General features: G+C 41.4%; 1 protein-coding gene and 1 long non-coding RNA gene across 4 annotated transcripts in view; one reads left to right on the forward strand and one right to left on the reverse strand.

Annotated features, from left to right (window-relative positions):
- Positions 1-15,359, forward strand: part of ADAMTS18 (ADAM metallopeptidase with thrombospondin type 1 motif 18) — a 79,242-nt gene extending 63,883 nt beyond the window's left edge. For both annotated transcript variants that reach the window (XM_064671263.1, XM_064671265.1), the window contains exons 19-23: positions 4,825-5,029; positions 7,471-7,662; positions 8,031-8,243; positions 9,589-9,736; positions 13,301-15,359. In XM_064671263.1, the coding sequence (XP_064527333.1) occupies positions 4,825-5,029; positions 7,471-7,662; positions 8,031-8,243; positions 9,589-9,736; positions 13,301-13,416 (874 nt within the window). In that variant the 3' untranslated portion in view covers positions 13,417-15,359. The remainder of the gene's footprint in view (positions 1-4,824; positions 5,030-7,470; positions 7,663-8,030; positions 8,244-9,588; positions 9,737-13,300) is intronic.
- LOC135422210 (uncharacterized) overlaps positions 13,270-16,735 on the reverse strand; it is a 44,809-nt gene continuing 41,343 nt past the window's right edge. For both annotated transcript variants that reach the window (XR_010434371.1, XR_010434372.1), the window contains exon 3: positions 13,270-13,358. This is a non-coding gene — a long non-coding RNA (uncharacterized LOC135422210). The remainder of the gene's footprint in view (positions 13,359-16,735) is intronic.

Below are 16,735 nucleotides of genomic sequence, written 5' to 3' on the forward strand. Positions count from 1 at the left end.
TGGCTGTGCCTTGTGCCCGAGTGTGCCAGGCACAGGGAATTGTTTCCCTGTGAGATGACCCCCTTTGTGTTCTGTAACGTGAACCAGGGATTGTTTAAAGATGTGAGTGGTGTGGCTGCTGCCCAAGGATAACAGTGTCGGTGTGTCTGATGTCTGAGCAGGGCCTGCTGAGCTCTGTCACCGTGCTGGGGTGAGCCCTGTGACACAGAGCAAATCCAGCTCGCTCACAGGCCTCCTCTGCCACCTTTACTCATCTTGAATCACTAAGCCCATTTCCTGAGTAAAGTGCTACTCCCTGTGTGCAAGCCTGGCCCCCACGACTCACATTCCACATGTTAGATTAGGTTAAAAGAGTCTTGTGAAGTGTAATTAGTGATTTTTGGGCAAAATGCCCCACGGAGTATTGTGATACCAAGAAGAGGACTATCTAAACCAAACAAATTGTCAGCAATGCTCCTGGTGCCCACAGAAATAAATATGAAGGCATTGCCTATGTGAACAACCCTATTTTCTAAAAGAAAGGTGAGATGCAAAGGAAGACATTGACATATAGATAAGCTCTTAGAATCCAGCTGGTCTAAATCAATTTAAAAACCAAGGGAGTTGCACTGATTTATAGTAGCTGTAGTAGGGGTCCTTTTGAAAAAAAAAAATGTTGTGTGCTTATATAATTAACCACAGTATTATGTGGCTTAGAGTATAAATAGGTAGACTGGGATATAAATGGCCATCTTTCTTCTGCTTTTTATTCACCTTTGGATTCCTGACTTTGCAACCTTTGCATTATTTTAATTTTATACTAAAGATCACAAAAGCTGTACTATGTTGGACAAGACATTTGGACTCCAGAGCAGGAGATTTTCTAAAGTGATATGTTGAAAAAATTGAGAGTGTTTCAGTCAGTGGGAAATAAATAAATGTGAAGATGCACCGAAGCAGAAGAAATGGAGGAAGGGTCTAGACCTGGTGTCATTTGCTGGTTTTACTCTCCAGTGATGAAAGCAACGGGGCAGTAAAAGCAGTTGGCTAAGCCCATACTTCATAAAATAACACATTTAATGAAGTTTAATAGAAAGCATTCCTCTTCTCCCCCAGTCCAGAAGAGGATGATGGGGCAAAGCAAAAAGATGCATATGTTCTGCAGTGACTTTGTTTTTATTTAAAAATCCATAGTTTGCAATATGTTGAACATACTAAAAAATAGTCCAGTAATAGTTTGGAATTTCCTGCAGAATTTAATGATTACAGCAGAGTACACAAAACCCAAATGGCAAATTATACACTCTGACCACAAAACGACAGAGATAAGGTTTAAATAATGGTAACATGTGACATGAGAGCCCCGTGTTCCTGCTTCAGCAGTTTCTTTACATTGCGTTTAGCCACATGATTTTCTCAATACCAATTTTAAGTAATCTTTGTAGCCAAACCCAGTCTTTTCATATGCAACTTATCTTCTGCCAGAACTATTTTTATCCAATGAACTCAGTATCGTGCCCACAGAAATGTATTGTCTGTGATGTCCTCAGGAGTGTTTTTAAGCTCTTTATGCCTACCTTCATTTTGATGTGGCATCATTATGCTATAAAGCTCCACCCAAATCACATTAACTGCTACTGACCACACACAAAATTTCCATTTCTATTAACCTGAGATCCTGATGTACCTTGAACATCCACTGATATACCTATCAGTGAAACTGCTGAATATCCATTTTGACACACAGTGCAGTGTTTTCATGATGAAATTGCAGCTATTGTATAATTTACTATTTAAAATACATTTAATGACTTGAACCCTAAAAAGAGTACAAAAAGAAAAGATGTAAAAGCCCCAAGCACCTCTAGGGAAAAACAGTTCAACTCACTAATTAATTATTCATAAAATCCTTAGGATATATTAATGCATGGAGGATCTACATGTAAGATCATACCTTAAATTAACACATTGCCATTCGGCTGAGTGAAACTATGCCAGAATCTCTCTGCTGAGGAATCTGCCCAGAAAGTCGTAGCATGTAATATTTCCCATAAACCTGAGACTGCCAACAGAAAAAAAAAAAAAGTAGGATTAATTAATAAATCACATGGAGGAATGCTTAATAGCCAGCAAATAACACAAACCCAAGTACAGCAGAGAGAACAGGCGAGGGAAGGAGGTGACTAGCAGATGAGATACAAGTGTGTCAGTTTTGGGACATAAAAGAGGCTCCAGACTTGTCAGGGTCAGTGAGGAATAATTGTTGCATAAGAACAAAGGCTTATTAGTCTGAGTGGGACCAAACTACTGTCCCAACAGTAAGAACACAGAGAGGCACCAGCGCTGCACACTGTTGTTGTTGGGTTTCAGAGCTGCCAAACCTGGTCATAATTATTTAGTTATTTGAGCTAATGAAAGATACTCTTGGATCACAGCCCAGATAATCTTGGAAAATGGCAGTTTACTAGAGGACATTAAAGTAGGTTTATTGCCCGCTCCTCTGTGAAGAAGGGAACTTTCTGAGCAGTGATGGTGAATAAACTCTTAAAGTGAACACTTTCGGTTGGTCTACCAGTCACCGTTGTCAGAAACATCAAGGCAGACTAATTAAAAGTTGTAAAATGGATTAAAACTCTTTTCCCAGAAGTTTGTAGTGAAATGGTCCAAATATTTATAAATCAGACAAAAAGGAAACTTCTGATGTGTTTCTGGAATTACATAACTGCTGACTTTTCACATTAATATTTCTTTGTCCTTAAATTAGTGCCTTTTATATTTCCCCTACTTTTGGCAGTTACAGGAGTTGTTAGACTCTGAGAGCTGGGATTTCTTCTATTCCCAGAGGGATTTTGCAAAAATAGGCTTTTTATGCATTTTCTGCAAATTAAAATTAGCTTTGTTTTCAGGCAGATGTGAACAGACAGGCAAGTGGGAAGCTGTGCATCTTTCACACAGGAAATGAAAAGCTTTCTTATCATTAAAACTGTATGTAAGCAGCTATTCCAATGGTCACAGGACTGATGCTGTGAGAAACTGTGGAAGCAGGATAGGCCAAATGGTCAGATTTGAGACAAGAACCTTTCTGTGAAATAAATAATTAAAAATTTGTAAAACTTTTCAAAAATCCTCACTTTAATTTCAGTGCTGGGTCTTTGAATAAGAGTTCTCAATGAGTAATGGTTTAGTCATTCAGAATTTCCTCTGTTTCTTCACTTCTGTTTTCCTATCTAGCTGTTATTTATGGTCTTACATTGGAAGCCTTCGAGGACAAAGACACTTGGTTGAATGTTTCCAAAGTGTTCCACAACGGCTGGGGACCCACTCAGGGCTTCAAGAATAGAAGTACTGAGCAGTTCTTGGCATTCCAAAACTGAACTTACCCCAAACAACTGGCAGTAACTCCTCAGACTTTGTGTCACTTCAGGGACATGACGTGTAGCTGCAGCATGTCTGTGCCTCGAGCACAGATTTGCCCAACAGCTTGTGCTGGTTAAATTTCCTCTGTTTTATTTAGATTCTGCATTGTCTGTCTGCCAGATTTATTAGTCTGAGGACATTTAAATCATAGAGTCATAGATTCATAGAATCCCAGAACGGTTTGGGTTGGAAGGGACCCCAAAACTCATCTCATTCCACCCCCTGCCATGGGCAGGGACACCTTCCACCAGCCCAGGTTGCTCCAAGCCCCGTCCAACCTGGCCTTGGACACTTCCAGGGATGGGGCAGCCACAGCTTCTCTGGGCAACCTGTGCCAGGGCCTCCCCACTCTCACAGGGAAGAATTATTCCTAATATCTAATCTAAACCTTCCCTCCTTCAGCTCAAAGCCATTCTCCTTTGTCCTTGTGCTTGTCCTTGTGAGAAGTCCTTCTCCATCTTTCCTGCAGGCTCCCTTCAGGCACTGTGAGGGCACAATTAGGTCACCCCTGAGCCTTCTCTTTTCCAGGCTGAAGAACCCCAACTCTCTCAGCCTTTCAGAGCCTTTTCAAATCCTCATGACCCTGGTGACAGGACTGCTGCTTTTAGCAAGCAAGTTCTTTATGGTGAATATAGACTGGTAGGGTTTGACAGAAATACCTTCACGTTTGTCTCCCTGGGTGAGTGTATCTAAGCACAAACCTGGTAGGTGCATCTCAGCTAAACTGGCCTTTCTTTCCTTTCCATGCCAACTTTTCCTTACATCAGCTTAGGTGAATCTTCCTCCCTCATCCTGTCTTCTGAGAGAGATGTAAAAAGGAAAAGTCATCAACAAAGGGCACAACTTTCTAATAATCAAACCTTATCTCTTTACAGAAGTCTCTCCATCTATTTGTCTTCTTCCTTTGGCCTCTGTTAGTCTGTGTCTCTTCAGCAGCTACAGTGACAAAAGGGATCATCCATTTCTAAATAATCTATTTAGAAAACATTTTTCTTTTCCTGTGTGAGAGAGACGTTTTAATAAACAGCATAGACAGGGTTAAAAAGGAATGGTGATTTGTTAACCAGACCCTTATATTTTCTAAATACTCCACCAGCCTCAACGGCAGCGTCTCTCTCAGTCCCCGTGGAATTCCAGATTCCAAGTCAGATTGATAGGCAAGCTGGTTCTAGTAGATGAGAACTGTAAATAAGCAGTACTTGTTTTTCTAGTTGTGTGACTTATATTTTATCCCTAGCAAAATGTTCCATGCTTTGAAGGTAGATAATGTAACTACAGCTCTCTGATTGCTTGAGCAGATATCAGTCCATCAGGAGATCGGCTGAGCAGGGTCCCTAAATAATTCACATTTGATAGGTGGCTCATGTGTATTGATTTTATAAAGCTAATTGCACTCCCGTGTTTCTAACATGCCTTTCCTCCTCTAAGCTGGTCAGCAGGTGAGTGGAGCACATGCAGCAAGTCTTGTGGAGGAGGGCAGCAAAGTCGCCTCATTCAGTGTGTCCAGAAAAGGGCTTTCCAAAGAGAGGAGGTCGTGGCCCATTCCCTGTGTCCTGTCAGCACCCCCCCACAGGTGCAGATGTGCAATAGTCAGGACTGCCCACCAGAATGGAGCCCTGGCCCGTGGTCTCAGGTAATTTGGAGAAATCTTAGTCTGCTGGCATAATGAAAACATTGCAAAAAACTCTCCTCAAAAAGAAAAACAGTGCAAACTCTGTGGAGTTCAGTGTTTTGCAAGTGGCTTCATTCATGAAGAGAATATGTAAACCATGTGTGTATAAACATGTAAACTATATATGCTTTGTAACCAGCCTTCAGCAGTTCTCAGACAGGAGGGCTTGCCAGGAGCAGACAGGTGGTGTTCTGTTAGGTGGTGCACATAAATGGATAGATAATTCTTTCTGATTTCATAACTTATGGCTCTATGAATTCTTCAAGCCATTAACCCCCTCTGAGATTACTTCCCAAGCAATATTAAGTTCTCTCAGAGGTGGCAGGCAGTCAAGGAATGAAGAAGGATTTGGGCTTAGAGTTACACATGTGTATATGGATTGTGGGTTGATAAATTTGTGATATACATGTTCACTAATGACTTCTGTACTTTTGCCACTGTTAGAGCAGCTACTCTACTGCCAGCAGTGCTGCTGCAGATACTGCCATGAGGGGCATGAGGCCCGTGGGCAGATTCTGTGTGTGCACACCCTGCTTTACACACCTGAGAGGTCCCTGACATTGAACCACCTGAGCTAAAAAACACACAGATGCTCACAAAAACCTCAGCTCTGCTCCATCTTTCACTGCTGTTGGTGCTATTGTGAATGGTTAATGTAAGGATAAGCAAAGTAATGAGAAATCTGGGATTTAAAGGAGAGCTGGCAGTACACTTATATCAAAAGGATTCGAGATGGATTTAAATTTATTGAAAAATTTATTACTTATGTGTTCTGTTCTTGGCACTGTTACTCTTTAGGTGTTCAAGAACACCTTGACCTCAGCATTCCCAGCTGAGAAGCACAGACTGCCTCTCCAGGGCAGTGCCCTGGAATGTGACAGTCGAGTAACCACTCAGTAGTCCATTGAAACAGAGTTTTAACAATCCAAAATGAGTTTCTTACAGTGTATCTGAAGGAAACCTGAGTGCAGCAGGAGATTGTAAAAACCAGATCTTCAAACACATTCCCACATTCAGACTTTACTCCTCTAAAATAAAAAAAAAGACAATTAAGAAAAATCCATTTTCCTCTTCTTTAAGAGGTGTAGAGATTTTAAGTTTACAAGTCCTGCTGAAATGTAGTTTAACAGGCCTATTGAACAAGTTAGTAAAGATTTTAAGATTCAGCTGAAAACTGTTAGATCACAAGTTCAAAGGAGTTAAGAGGAAAAAGTGCAGAATCATAGAATCACAAAATGTTTGGGCTGGAAGGGACCTTAAAGCTCATCTCATTCCACCCCCCTGCCATGGGCAGGGACACCTTCCACCACACCAGGTTGCTCCAAGCCCCATCCAACCTGGCCTTGGACACTTCCAGGGATGGGGCAGCCACAGCTTCTTTTGGCAACCTGTGCCAGGGCCTCCCCACCCTCACAGGGAAGGATTTCTTCCTAATATCTAATCTAAACCCAGCCTCTCTACACAAATCAGAGTCATTTTAAATGAAAAGAACTTTTTTGTTTGTTTGGCGAAGGATTAAAACCACAGATTTTCAACATGCAGGTATTTCTGTTACATCCTCAACACAACTGTGCTTTCATGAAATCTTTTAAAAACACTTGTAATTTGACACAAGTAGTGATTCTGCCTTGGAACATGCCCCATAATTATTAGTAGAAAGAAGAACAATTAGAAGAGGATGCAAGAAAGTAGGAAGCTGACAGTGTTTATTCCTTCATTTCATCAGAAATGGCTCATTCAGGCATTTTGTTGTATGCTAAGGCAGTGAAAGCTGCAGAATGCCTGTTCCACTGAGCTACGGTTCAGCAATGCTTATTTATTCACTGGTGACTTGTCCTAAGCTGCAGTTGGCAATTAAAACATCTTTGGTGTAACTCCTTGACCACTGTCTGTATCAGATTCTGTCTTGCGGTGAGATCCGCTCGGTGAAGGAGTTATGTATCAATTCCCTGGTGGTTTTCTCTGCCTCTATCTCATCCCTCTAGGCCAAGGTGAGGACAAAATAACATATAGCTGAGAGCATCTTGCCATGGGAGATTCTGCCATGGGAGGTTAGGACCAGCTTTCAGCTGTGCTGAGCAGGGAGAAAGCACTTTGCTCACAAAAGCATTTTGCTCACAAGTCCAACTTACCTCATCTACGGAAAAGAGATATTACTCATATCTCTTCTATATGGGGGCTGTGAGAGTTCACAGCTTACATTAAGAGAGCACTTAGAGCAACATTGTAGAAGTGACATACAGATGTTACTGTTACTTATGTACCAGCAGAATTTCAAGTTTGCTTATATACAATAGCAGCTACACAGCATGTTAGCCATGACTTCTACATTCTGCTGTAAAATACAAATAATGCCAATTTTCATTTCCTCTGCTTCAAATGAGTGTTTCTTTCCATCACAGTGCTCCAAGACTTGTGGGAGAGGTCTTAAGAAACGGGATGTCTACTGCAAAAGTACTGGTTCTCCCAAGGTGAAAATCTTGCCTGAAAGTATGTGCAGCAGAGACCACAGACCCGAATCCCAGCAGACCTGTGTGCTAGGACGCTGTCCCAAAAATGACCGGCTCCAGTGGGTGATTTCTTCCTGGAGTGAGGTAAAGTGGTGCAGTTACATGGCTCACTGCCTGCCTTTCTGCTCCAGGAAATGCTGACTCAGGGACACACACGAGCCACGGGGAGGACAGAAAGCCGAGCTGTCATTTGAAAATCAGGTGTTCTAGGCAAGCCTCCACAAAACACAGATGTAGTTAGATGTACCCTGCTGTCTTTGTTATCCAGGACTTGGATTTGTATTTCAGTTTCACTGGCTTGGATTTGTATTTCAGTTTTCACATTATCGAGCATGGTCTTTGTGGGTTTAGTTCTACAATGCTTTTATAATGCACACTTTGGGTTCTCTTGCACATTCCCCTTTATCTGACCGTGTTTCTGTAGATGTAAGAGGTGTGTTTTGCCTCTGCAGTGCTCAGCCTCCTGCGGCCCAGGCGTGCAAAGGCGAGAACTCAAATGTGGTGAGAAAAGCATCCACGGGAAACTGCTCACCTTCCCTCAGAGGAGATGCAGAAACCTCAAGAAACCAAACACCAAGCTGGAGGAACCTTGTAACAAGGGAGCCTGTCCATCACAGACATTGTATAACATGGTGTCTGGCTGGTATTCCTCACCCTGGCAGCAGGTAGGAATGGGAAGCTCTCTCACCTCTCTCCCTGTCCTGGCTATTGCTCTTTCAGCACTATTTCATGTCTTGACTCTAAGGAATTTGCAGAAGGACCAAGTTTCTCTGTACAGTAGCTCAAGTCACATCCCCTGGTGCTCTTCCCTGCACAGCTCTGCAGAACAACACAACTGCAGTGTGACTGCTGCTTCCTGGGCAGTGCATGCCCTGGAATGCAGGTGAGGTGTCAGTGTTGGGTTTGGAGAGCACCACACTCCATCATATCCCACAGAAGGCACACTGGCTGGAGTGGCACAAACAGCTGGTGGCTGTAAAATGCTGACAGCCATGCCACTGTGACCATGGCAGGGTGAGCCCAGGCTGCCCAGATTAAAGCCAGCTCCAGCCTTACATTCTGCTGGAGTCAAAAGTCCAGTGGTACATTGGAGCCATCCCCAGTACTAACAGTTCCCAGGTGTCTCCTGCACGTAGCCATTCCCTAAAGAAGGTCACACCACTCAGCCACTGAAACATGATGCAGCTGGTCCACATCCATCATGTACTTTGGTGCAGCTCATTTCTTTGTCCTGAAACTGAAGAATGTCACCTAAAAATGTTATTCGTGCTTGAGAGGCATTACATTCCACACTCATTTTCCAACACTTTCTTCTCCATCTTCAAAGTGCACTGTGGTTGAACTGCTGCATATCTCTGTGCACAATGTATTTGAGCATCTGCACAGATTGCCTGGAATTCCCTAAATACTATGATTAATTGTGGGATCAGTCTGTATTTGTTTCTACATTCTTGCAAACAAGCTTCTGTATTTCTGGAACTTATCTACTTCATGAGTCATATATCAAAGAGACACACACTCATTTAATAATATTTACATGAAACAATGTATGCCTGACAATTGCAATCAGATGAAAATGATCACATTTATCTTAAAGACAACTCTTCATGAAACACATACAAGTAAAAGACTTATTAATGTTAAAATACTTCATAGCTCTTCCTGCAAATGCATAGTGGTTTTCCCCAGATACTGCCATAATTATTGTTCCAATGGGAGTTTTATCTCTGTTAAGGCAGCAGGATTGGGCCCAGAGATCAAAAGAAATCAGGGCAGGCAGTCAGGAATAGGTTTTCTAAAATGTTCAGTTTCTGTCTCAATGCCTAAGTAAGGAACCAGATTTTCAGCTGAGTCCTGAAAAGTTGGTCCTGGTGGGGGTTACTGAACAGCGACACATCCGTCCTGACCTTTCTTGCTTTGAAAGGTCAAAGCCCTTGAAATTCCCCACTTTGGCTTTCATGGGCTTCCAGAGTCTCTGCAGTGAAAGACAGCTTTTCCTTTTCTCCTCAGTGCACGGTGACCTGTGGAGGGGGAGTGCAGACCCGGAGTGTGCAGTGCCTGCGCCAGGGGAGACCAGCGTCTGGGTGCCTGCCCCACCAGAAACCAGCTGTCCTGAGAGCTTGCAACACCAACTTCTGCCCAGTCCCCGTGAAAAGAGGTAAAACTCAGCTCTACATGCTGCAGTAGAGTTGTTTCCTTAGAATTCTATAGCCAGCAAAGCCCACCTTTCCGTTTCACTCACTGATTTGGCATGTTCCTTCATAAATGATTTTTTCCCAGGCTTCCAGATTGACAGTAACTGTCTGATACTACAGCATCTCTCTTCTCAAAGTGAGCCCTCTTAAAGCAAACTTAAGAGTATGACTGACACAGGACATTTTAAAAACAATATGTGAAATAGTTATGCTGTTTGGTTCTGAGCTGCACTTTTATACTCTCTTGTTGAATAACAGAAGCATCCTACACTGGTACTGCTTTGTGATTAGTAATAGCAACTCTGGAGCTAAGCAATAAGAATTTGCCATTTACTTTTAGTCTTTTGAAGTCAGACCAAGCTTCAGATTGCACCCAGATCCCGGGACTCCACAAATGTTTTGTCTAGAATGTCCTTGAGACGTGCCATCAGGGAATATGAAATTAAGCTCTCTCTCCAGTTGTATGTCTACTGTATCCCTCTCTGCCTCTTCAATGTGAGGAGCAGGGAATGATGGAAGAGGAATTCTCTCAGCACCATCACAGACAGAGAGTGGTGCATTACCCTGTCCCATTTATTTGGTTACAGAATGGTCACTGTTCATTCCTTCCTAACTATGTGAAAAAAACTCATGGAGGTCCAGGCTTGTCCCACATAACACTGGTTATCTAGGTATGCTAAAGCACTTTAAACATTAGCTTTCAAAATACTGCACATTAATTGACTTGTTACCATTTTAAAACTGGGAGCTGAAAGTAACCTCTATAAAACCCAAGCTGGATTGCAAGAGGAAGGTGGTAATGGAGTTGGGAGCAGAGGTCAAGCTCTGGCCCTGCATCTTGTAAACTGACATTAGCCAACCACCCCCAATGTCTGCCCCAATTCCTGGCATTCCCTGTGCACAGAAACCCTGTGAAACCCAGGGAGATCCTAACCATTCTACTGCATCAGCTCAAGACATGCAGAGTATCAAGCTGATCTATCAGGGGACCTTAATCCAAACAAGGCTATAGAGATGAAATGGTCCTAAAAGGGATAAGAAATAGTTCTGCTGTTTTTATCAGTAAATGTTCCTAACACTTCAAATTAACCTTCCTAAAAGGTTCTGCTGTCTTTGGAGTTCCTGTATAACTCCCTTTTCTGTTACATAGCAAGGACTTTTCTTTCACCCCTGTTTTCCCCTGCTATATTTCATGTTTGAAGTACTGTCTGTTATTAATTTTGGCCTTGGCCTGTTTCTCTCTCTCCTCACATCTGCAGGAGCCCTTTCCCCTTTATTATACCTGGGTCGTCAGGCTCTAGAGATCAATTATCTCCTCACTGCTCTCTAACTTTCTGTCTAAACCAGCAGAAAGAGAGGAAACCAGCTGTGCTGGAATCACATTGAAGCAAATCAGTCTCTATTATCAGCCATGCAGCTCCAGCTCAGTGATCACAGGCAAGAAATTAATGTTTCAGGGAGAGTTTGCACTTCCCTGGACAAACCAGGTCATTTCCACCCCTCTGCTAAATGCAGTTAGGGTCACTGTGACTCCTAGTAAATCCAACTGCTTAAATGAATGAAAATCTGAACAACGTATAAATACTTGGGTAAATAGAAATAAGGGACTGACAGCCTGATCCCCATCCACTGAATTTTGTGGGACTCTTTGTGTTCCTTCCAACAGTCCTTGGATTAGGTCCCAAGTGTAAAGTTTTCAGCCATACCTCTGTAATATTAACGCTGCCCTCTGATCTTCAAAGTGGGAATAAAGATTTATTAATGTTGCTTCCTCCTCATACTTTTTTTTTTTAAAGAGTAATTTGTAATTTTTTAAAAATTTACCCTTTCATGGCAGGAGAGCTTCTTCTGTCTTACTTAGAACAGCTTTCCTTCCTCTGTGTGGTGTGTGCTTTTCATCTCTTGTCTGTTTTGGTTCCTCCCAGATTCTGTCTGGTGACAGCAAGGGAAGGAACGGGAAGGTTGGTGCTGAACTCCAGCTGCATCCCTCCTCACACTCCATGCAGAATGGAAAGGCAGTGCTGTGGAGTGGGAAGGCTGCAGTTCAGTACTGAGCTCCCCACTTCCTGGACAAGTGTTTGTTCAAGAACAGTGTTTTCTTTCCCGACCATTAGAATTTACAGACAGGCTTAAGTTTTTAAAAGCTGAGAAAAAATGGCATATTTAAAAAAAAAAAAAAAAGAAATAATTTTCCTATTAATTCAAATTTGAGAGTGATAAAAGCATACAAAAAAAAAAATCACCTTTGCCATGATATAAAAGGGAATTAAAAAAAAGTAGTGGTGATGAATCCAAAGAAGTTCCTATAGAGAGATGGAGATGATTCCTGGTCCAGGGAACATGAAGAAGTTGTCTGTGCCATGTGAGGGAGCATTTATCTGCTGTGACTCAGCTTAGCTGATCTGAGAATACAGACAGCGGTGGCTAGATTTTATTTCAGTCTCCTTGTAAATTCCCTTTATTGACCATGTAAACAGTAGTTCTGAGAGCTGAATGAAATCTTTTCCCATGCTCACAGGAGATTTCAGTTTAGCTATAAATTTTGCTGAAGCTCATTGAGTCCTACTGCTGTCTCAGACACAGTGAATTTGTTTATAAATCATCCATATGAATCATCACTCTGCTCATTTAAAGAAACATAAAGCATCCTCTACAAAACTGGAGAGAGGAGCAGCTATGAAATGTTTTTAAAGCAGTAGAGCTGTGTATAAATGATCTGTACAGAAATTGAAGAGAAATAAGATCTTAATTGAAAAATACGATGTACCTGTATTTGTAATTAAAGGCTTTTCAGAACTAAGCACTGTCTCTTTTCTCATTGCATTTAATTAAGATTTCACCAACAGGGCATAGTCCTAAAAGCCTGATTCATGGCACATAACTGAAGTGTCTGAGGAAGAGATTTCTGAGGTTCCCTGCAGAGCAGAATGGAGAGAAAGAAGTGCCTCTAGAAAGTGCTGGGACACAGACAGGGAGCAGAGCACTCTGTGCCCACGTGTGCTCAGAGCAGGGCCCAGGCATTCCCATTTCCATGTGTTTGTGTGGACACCCACTCACACTCAGAGCTGACACTACTTTGAGGTGCAGGTAAACTCCGTGTGATGGTGGTGGCAAGAAGCAGTTGGCATCAAGTGTAGAGCAGGCTCATATGTGCAAGTACCTGGCTTTAGAACAACATTTGTAATCAGAGGTGTAAACACAGATAAGTTTTTCTATCCTCTAATGTGGAACTTCCTTCTGTTTTCCTGAACTTCAGAGTGTGCTCTAAATTTTTTAATTCAGCCTCTGACCCTCCTGTGATATTAGCTCTATCTCTATAAATTAGTAAATTTGATCCCTTAACAAATTAAAAAAAAAAACTAGTATTTTTGAGATGAAAGCTTGCTCATGTTTCCTCTTCTTTGAATTGAGTCACCCACCATGTTTTTAATATTTACAATTGCATACAAATGTTTGGAAATATTGCCTGACTTGCAGACTTGCTAAAAACACAGTCTTACCATATTGCTTGGATTTCTTTCCTTCAGATGATCCTTCTTGTGTGGATTTCTTCACTTGGTGTCATCTGGTGCCCCAGCATGGTGTCTGTAACCACAAATTTTATGGCAAGCAGTGTTGTAAATCATGCACGAAGAAGAACTGATAGCAGCGAGTTATCTGAACCCTTCAGTGACAGGATTCTCTTCTTCAATTTATGTTGGAATTATCTCTACTTTGAGGCAAGACATGGTGCCACATAAACCACTGATGGAAGAGACTTGTTTTTTTTTCTAAGGGAATGTCTGAGGTACAGTAATTGTTGGATATGTGTTGAAAAAGGAATGTTTCTTTTTTTTCTTTATTTGCTGACCTCACTAAAGCACAGGGTACTATGGATCACTTGAACACTGAGACTCGAGGGGAAGTTCTTCTTTCTTTAAAAGTGTCATTTTGCACTGTCACATGTTACGAGGAAGAAATTAAGGCAAGGAAGCCGTTTCTGGCTAATTTACCAGAATGCAAAGCAAAAAAGAGATGGGGAGCTGGAGGAGAAAGGCTACGGCGTGGCAGCAGGACAGAGCACACTGTCAAAAGCGTTTCCTCTCATAATTTTTTTATGATACCGTTGTCCCAGGGTGAGGAAGCTGTTTGCTGCCACAGAGAGACATTCCAATGGCTGTTGGCTGGAGAACACAGTGTCACACGTGTGACCACCAGAAGTAAATAGTGCACTACAAAGATTTATGGTGCTTCTCTATCAGACTTGCTGCTGGAAAAGCAAGTTTTGCATCATGCTAATGTTCTTATTATTTTGAAGAATTCATTTTCTGCTTTGTGTAGAAACTCAGAGGTGGTTAACTAGTAACTTGAAAATGTATTCCTAGAAATACTCAGCGTTAGAATATTTGGAATTTTAATATTGCTGTGTTACAATTAATAAGGATTTCATGTTTCAGCTAACTCAAGGAACTCAGATTTATTGAGCTCAATGGTTATGTTTTCAACTTTCTAAGCTCATTAGATATGTAATTTTAAAATTTAAACTTGATATTTTAAAGTAGTTTTGTTTCAGAAGCTAGATTGTTTGAATGCCAAGATACTGAAGAATGTCTTCCTTTTAATCTCAAATCTCTGCAAATTTTGATTCATTCATTACCCAAAGGAAATAATAAGAATATTACAGTCCATTAATTCATGCTGAACTTCTCTGAACAGTTATTTATTCACACAGGTTATGCGGAAAAAGCGCTTGAAAAAGATAAGTGGATTATTTACTCAAACCAAAAAAAAGTCAATTCTATTTTTATACACTCTCCTAATACTTGTATTTAGTTCAGAATCCACCAGCAAACAAAAGAATTGTAAACACAATGATATTTGTAACCGTTCAGTATCGAGGTGCTCGGTGACACGATCAAATGGTGCAGTTCAAAAGGTTTCTGCGTTGAAAAAATCCCCAACCTGTTTGCCAAACCCATCTGAGACAGAGCTGTGTCCTACTGTAATTTTCTGGGGAGTGCCTATGAGGGACGTATTTATCTAATTCCACCCAATCCCACAACTTTGTTTGATGAATGTAGTTCAGTTTGACTGTTTTTTTTAAAGTATGGTTTCAGCATAAAATTAGCCAGCTCAGCACTAATGCCAGACAGTGGTCACTTAAAATTAGCAGTTCCCTCTGCAACAATTTAAATTAAAAACATGTATTCTGTGATACTCTAAGAAATGATGATTGGAAACATATCTCAACCTACACCGCTCTGTCTTGATATTGGACATTGTGTAATTATAACTTTTTTTTCTAGGAAAACTACAAGGTTGTTTTTTTTTTTTGTTTTTATAATTGTGTCCTTTTTATTATTTTATGTAAAATAATTAATTTATTAATGCATAGCTTTTCCTTTATATTTCTTTGCTCACTTCCTTAAGTGACAACTGAGGAAAGAAAATGGTAGTGTCACAAAGTATGAATTATGGTGTAAAAAAGGCAAAAAACTATAAGTGTAATATTTAATTATTTTATAAGCTTTGTAATAAAATACTCTAACTGTTTCATTATATTTGGAATTGTAAAATTCATGAATAAAATATGGAGGTTATAATTAATATCAAGTAATATAAGTGCTGTATGCCTCCCTTTGCATCTGTGTTGACTGTCCCGTAGTGGGTTTAAGGAGAACATTATCCTGTTATCTCCTGCTGCGTAATTGGCAAAGGTCTGTGACTCTGAGCTGGTTCTGTGGAGGGGCAGAGCTGCCCACAAGAAAAGCCTGTCCTCTGGGGAGTGGCCATTCAGGCACCGTGGCTCAGTGTGACCTCCCTGCCCAGCCATGGCCCTGCCATTCAGGTCTGGGGTGGGTTAATTTTGGGGGGAACCCACAGAACAGTGGATCTGAGTGTTAACAAGCCATGATGATGAATGGGATGGAGGTCACTCCTTTCAGGCACTCAAAGTCAGGCAGTATGTACTAAGGTCATGTGAAACTTCTCTGCTTTTGAAGGTCCCATTATCCTGGCTGGTGAGGAATGCACGGCTCGTTATTCAGGCAGTGAATATGCTGGAGTTGCTTTTTAAGAGCAGAAGGTGTTTCTCATTTGAACGCCTGCCCTGCCACTGAAACAGCTGAAATGTGCCCATTTCAGCTCCAAAAAGGCAAAATGGACAAAACTTCATGGGTTTATTTTCATAACAACACAAAAGCTAAAATACACAAAAATACAGCTGCCCCTCTCTGTGCAAGACAGACCTGACCCATTGCTCCTCTCACCAAAGGCAGTGGAAAGTTGTGGGTACCCCTGAACCAGCAGGATTCTTCCCTGTGTGTGTTTATCTGCAAGGTGGTTTGCAAGATAAGGAGCCTCACTCAGCACAGTGTTGGGTTTTACAGCCTCTCCCATCTGCCTGGGGATACTTTATTCTTCTAAAAATGACTCGTCTGAGAAGTTTCCAAGCCAATCCCTAATAGGGGCTATATCAATTCACTGGATCATTTTATATATATCCTCTAACATATATTTGCTGCTTTTCCCTTCATTCACAATCACTCAGTGCCCTCACAACAGCCAGCTATACAGAGGGTTGTTGATAGGAAATACTGAACATGCCTCTGACTCGCAGTACAACCCAGTAGGCGATAATAAGCAATAGATCAGTCTGCTCCTGAAGGACTCCCAGCAAGAGCTCTTTGGAACAGGATTTAGACTAGTGATTTAAATAATTAATATGCCCACACAAGAATTCAGACTCTATAAACTGCTTAGTGTTCTGGGCTAGAATTTTGGAATTAAAATGAACCGACGGTTGTCAGTGAATTACAGTGTTGGAGAGGGATGTTGAAAGAGGAAATATTGCATAAAGATGTGCTATTGTGTGCTTGGATCACCCCCAAGTCCACAACTGTTTTATTGCTGAGCCCTTACAACAGTATTTGGTATACAAAGCTTGGCAGTTTTCTAGAAGTATATTGCTGCAAGGCTCACTT

Source organism: Pseudopipra pipra, chromosome 14 (assembly GCF_036250125.1).
Source record: "Pseudopipra pipra isolate bDixPip1 chromosome 14, bDixPip1.hap1, whole genome shotgun sequence".
In the NCBI taxonomy this organism is placed as follows: Eukaryota; Metazoa; Chordata; class Aves; order Passeriformes; family Pipridae; genus Pseudopipra; species Pseudopipra pipra.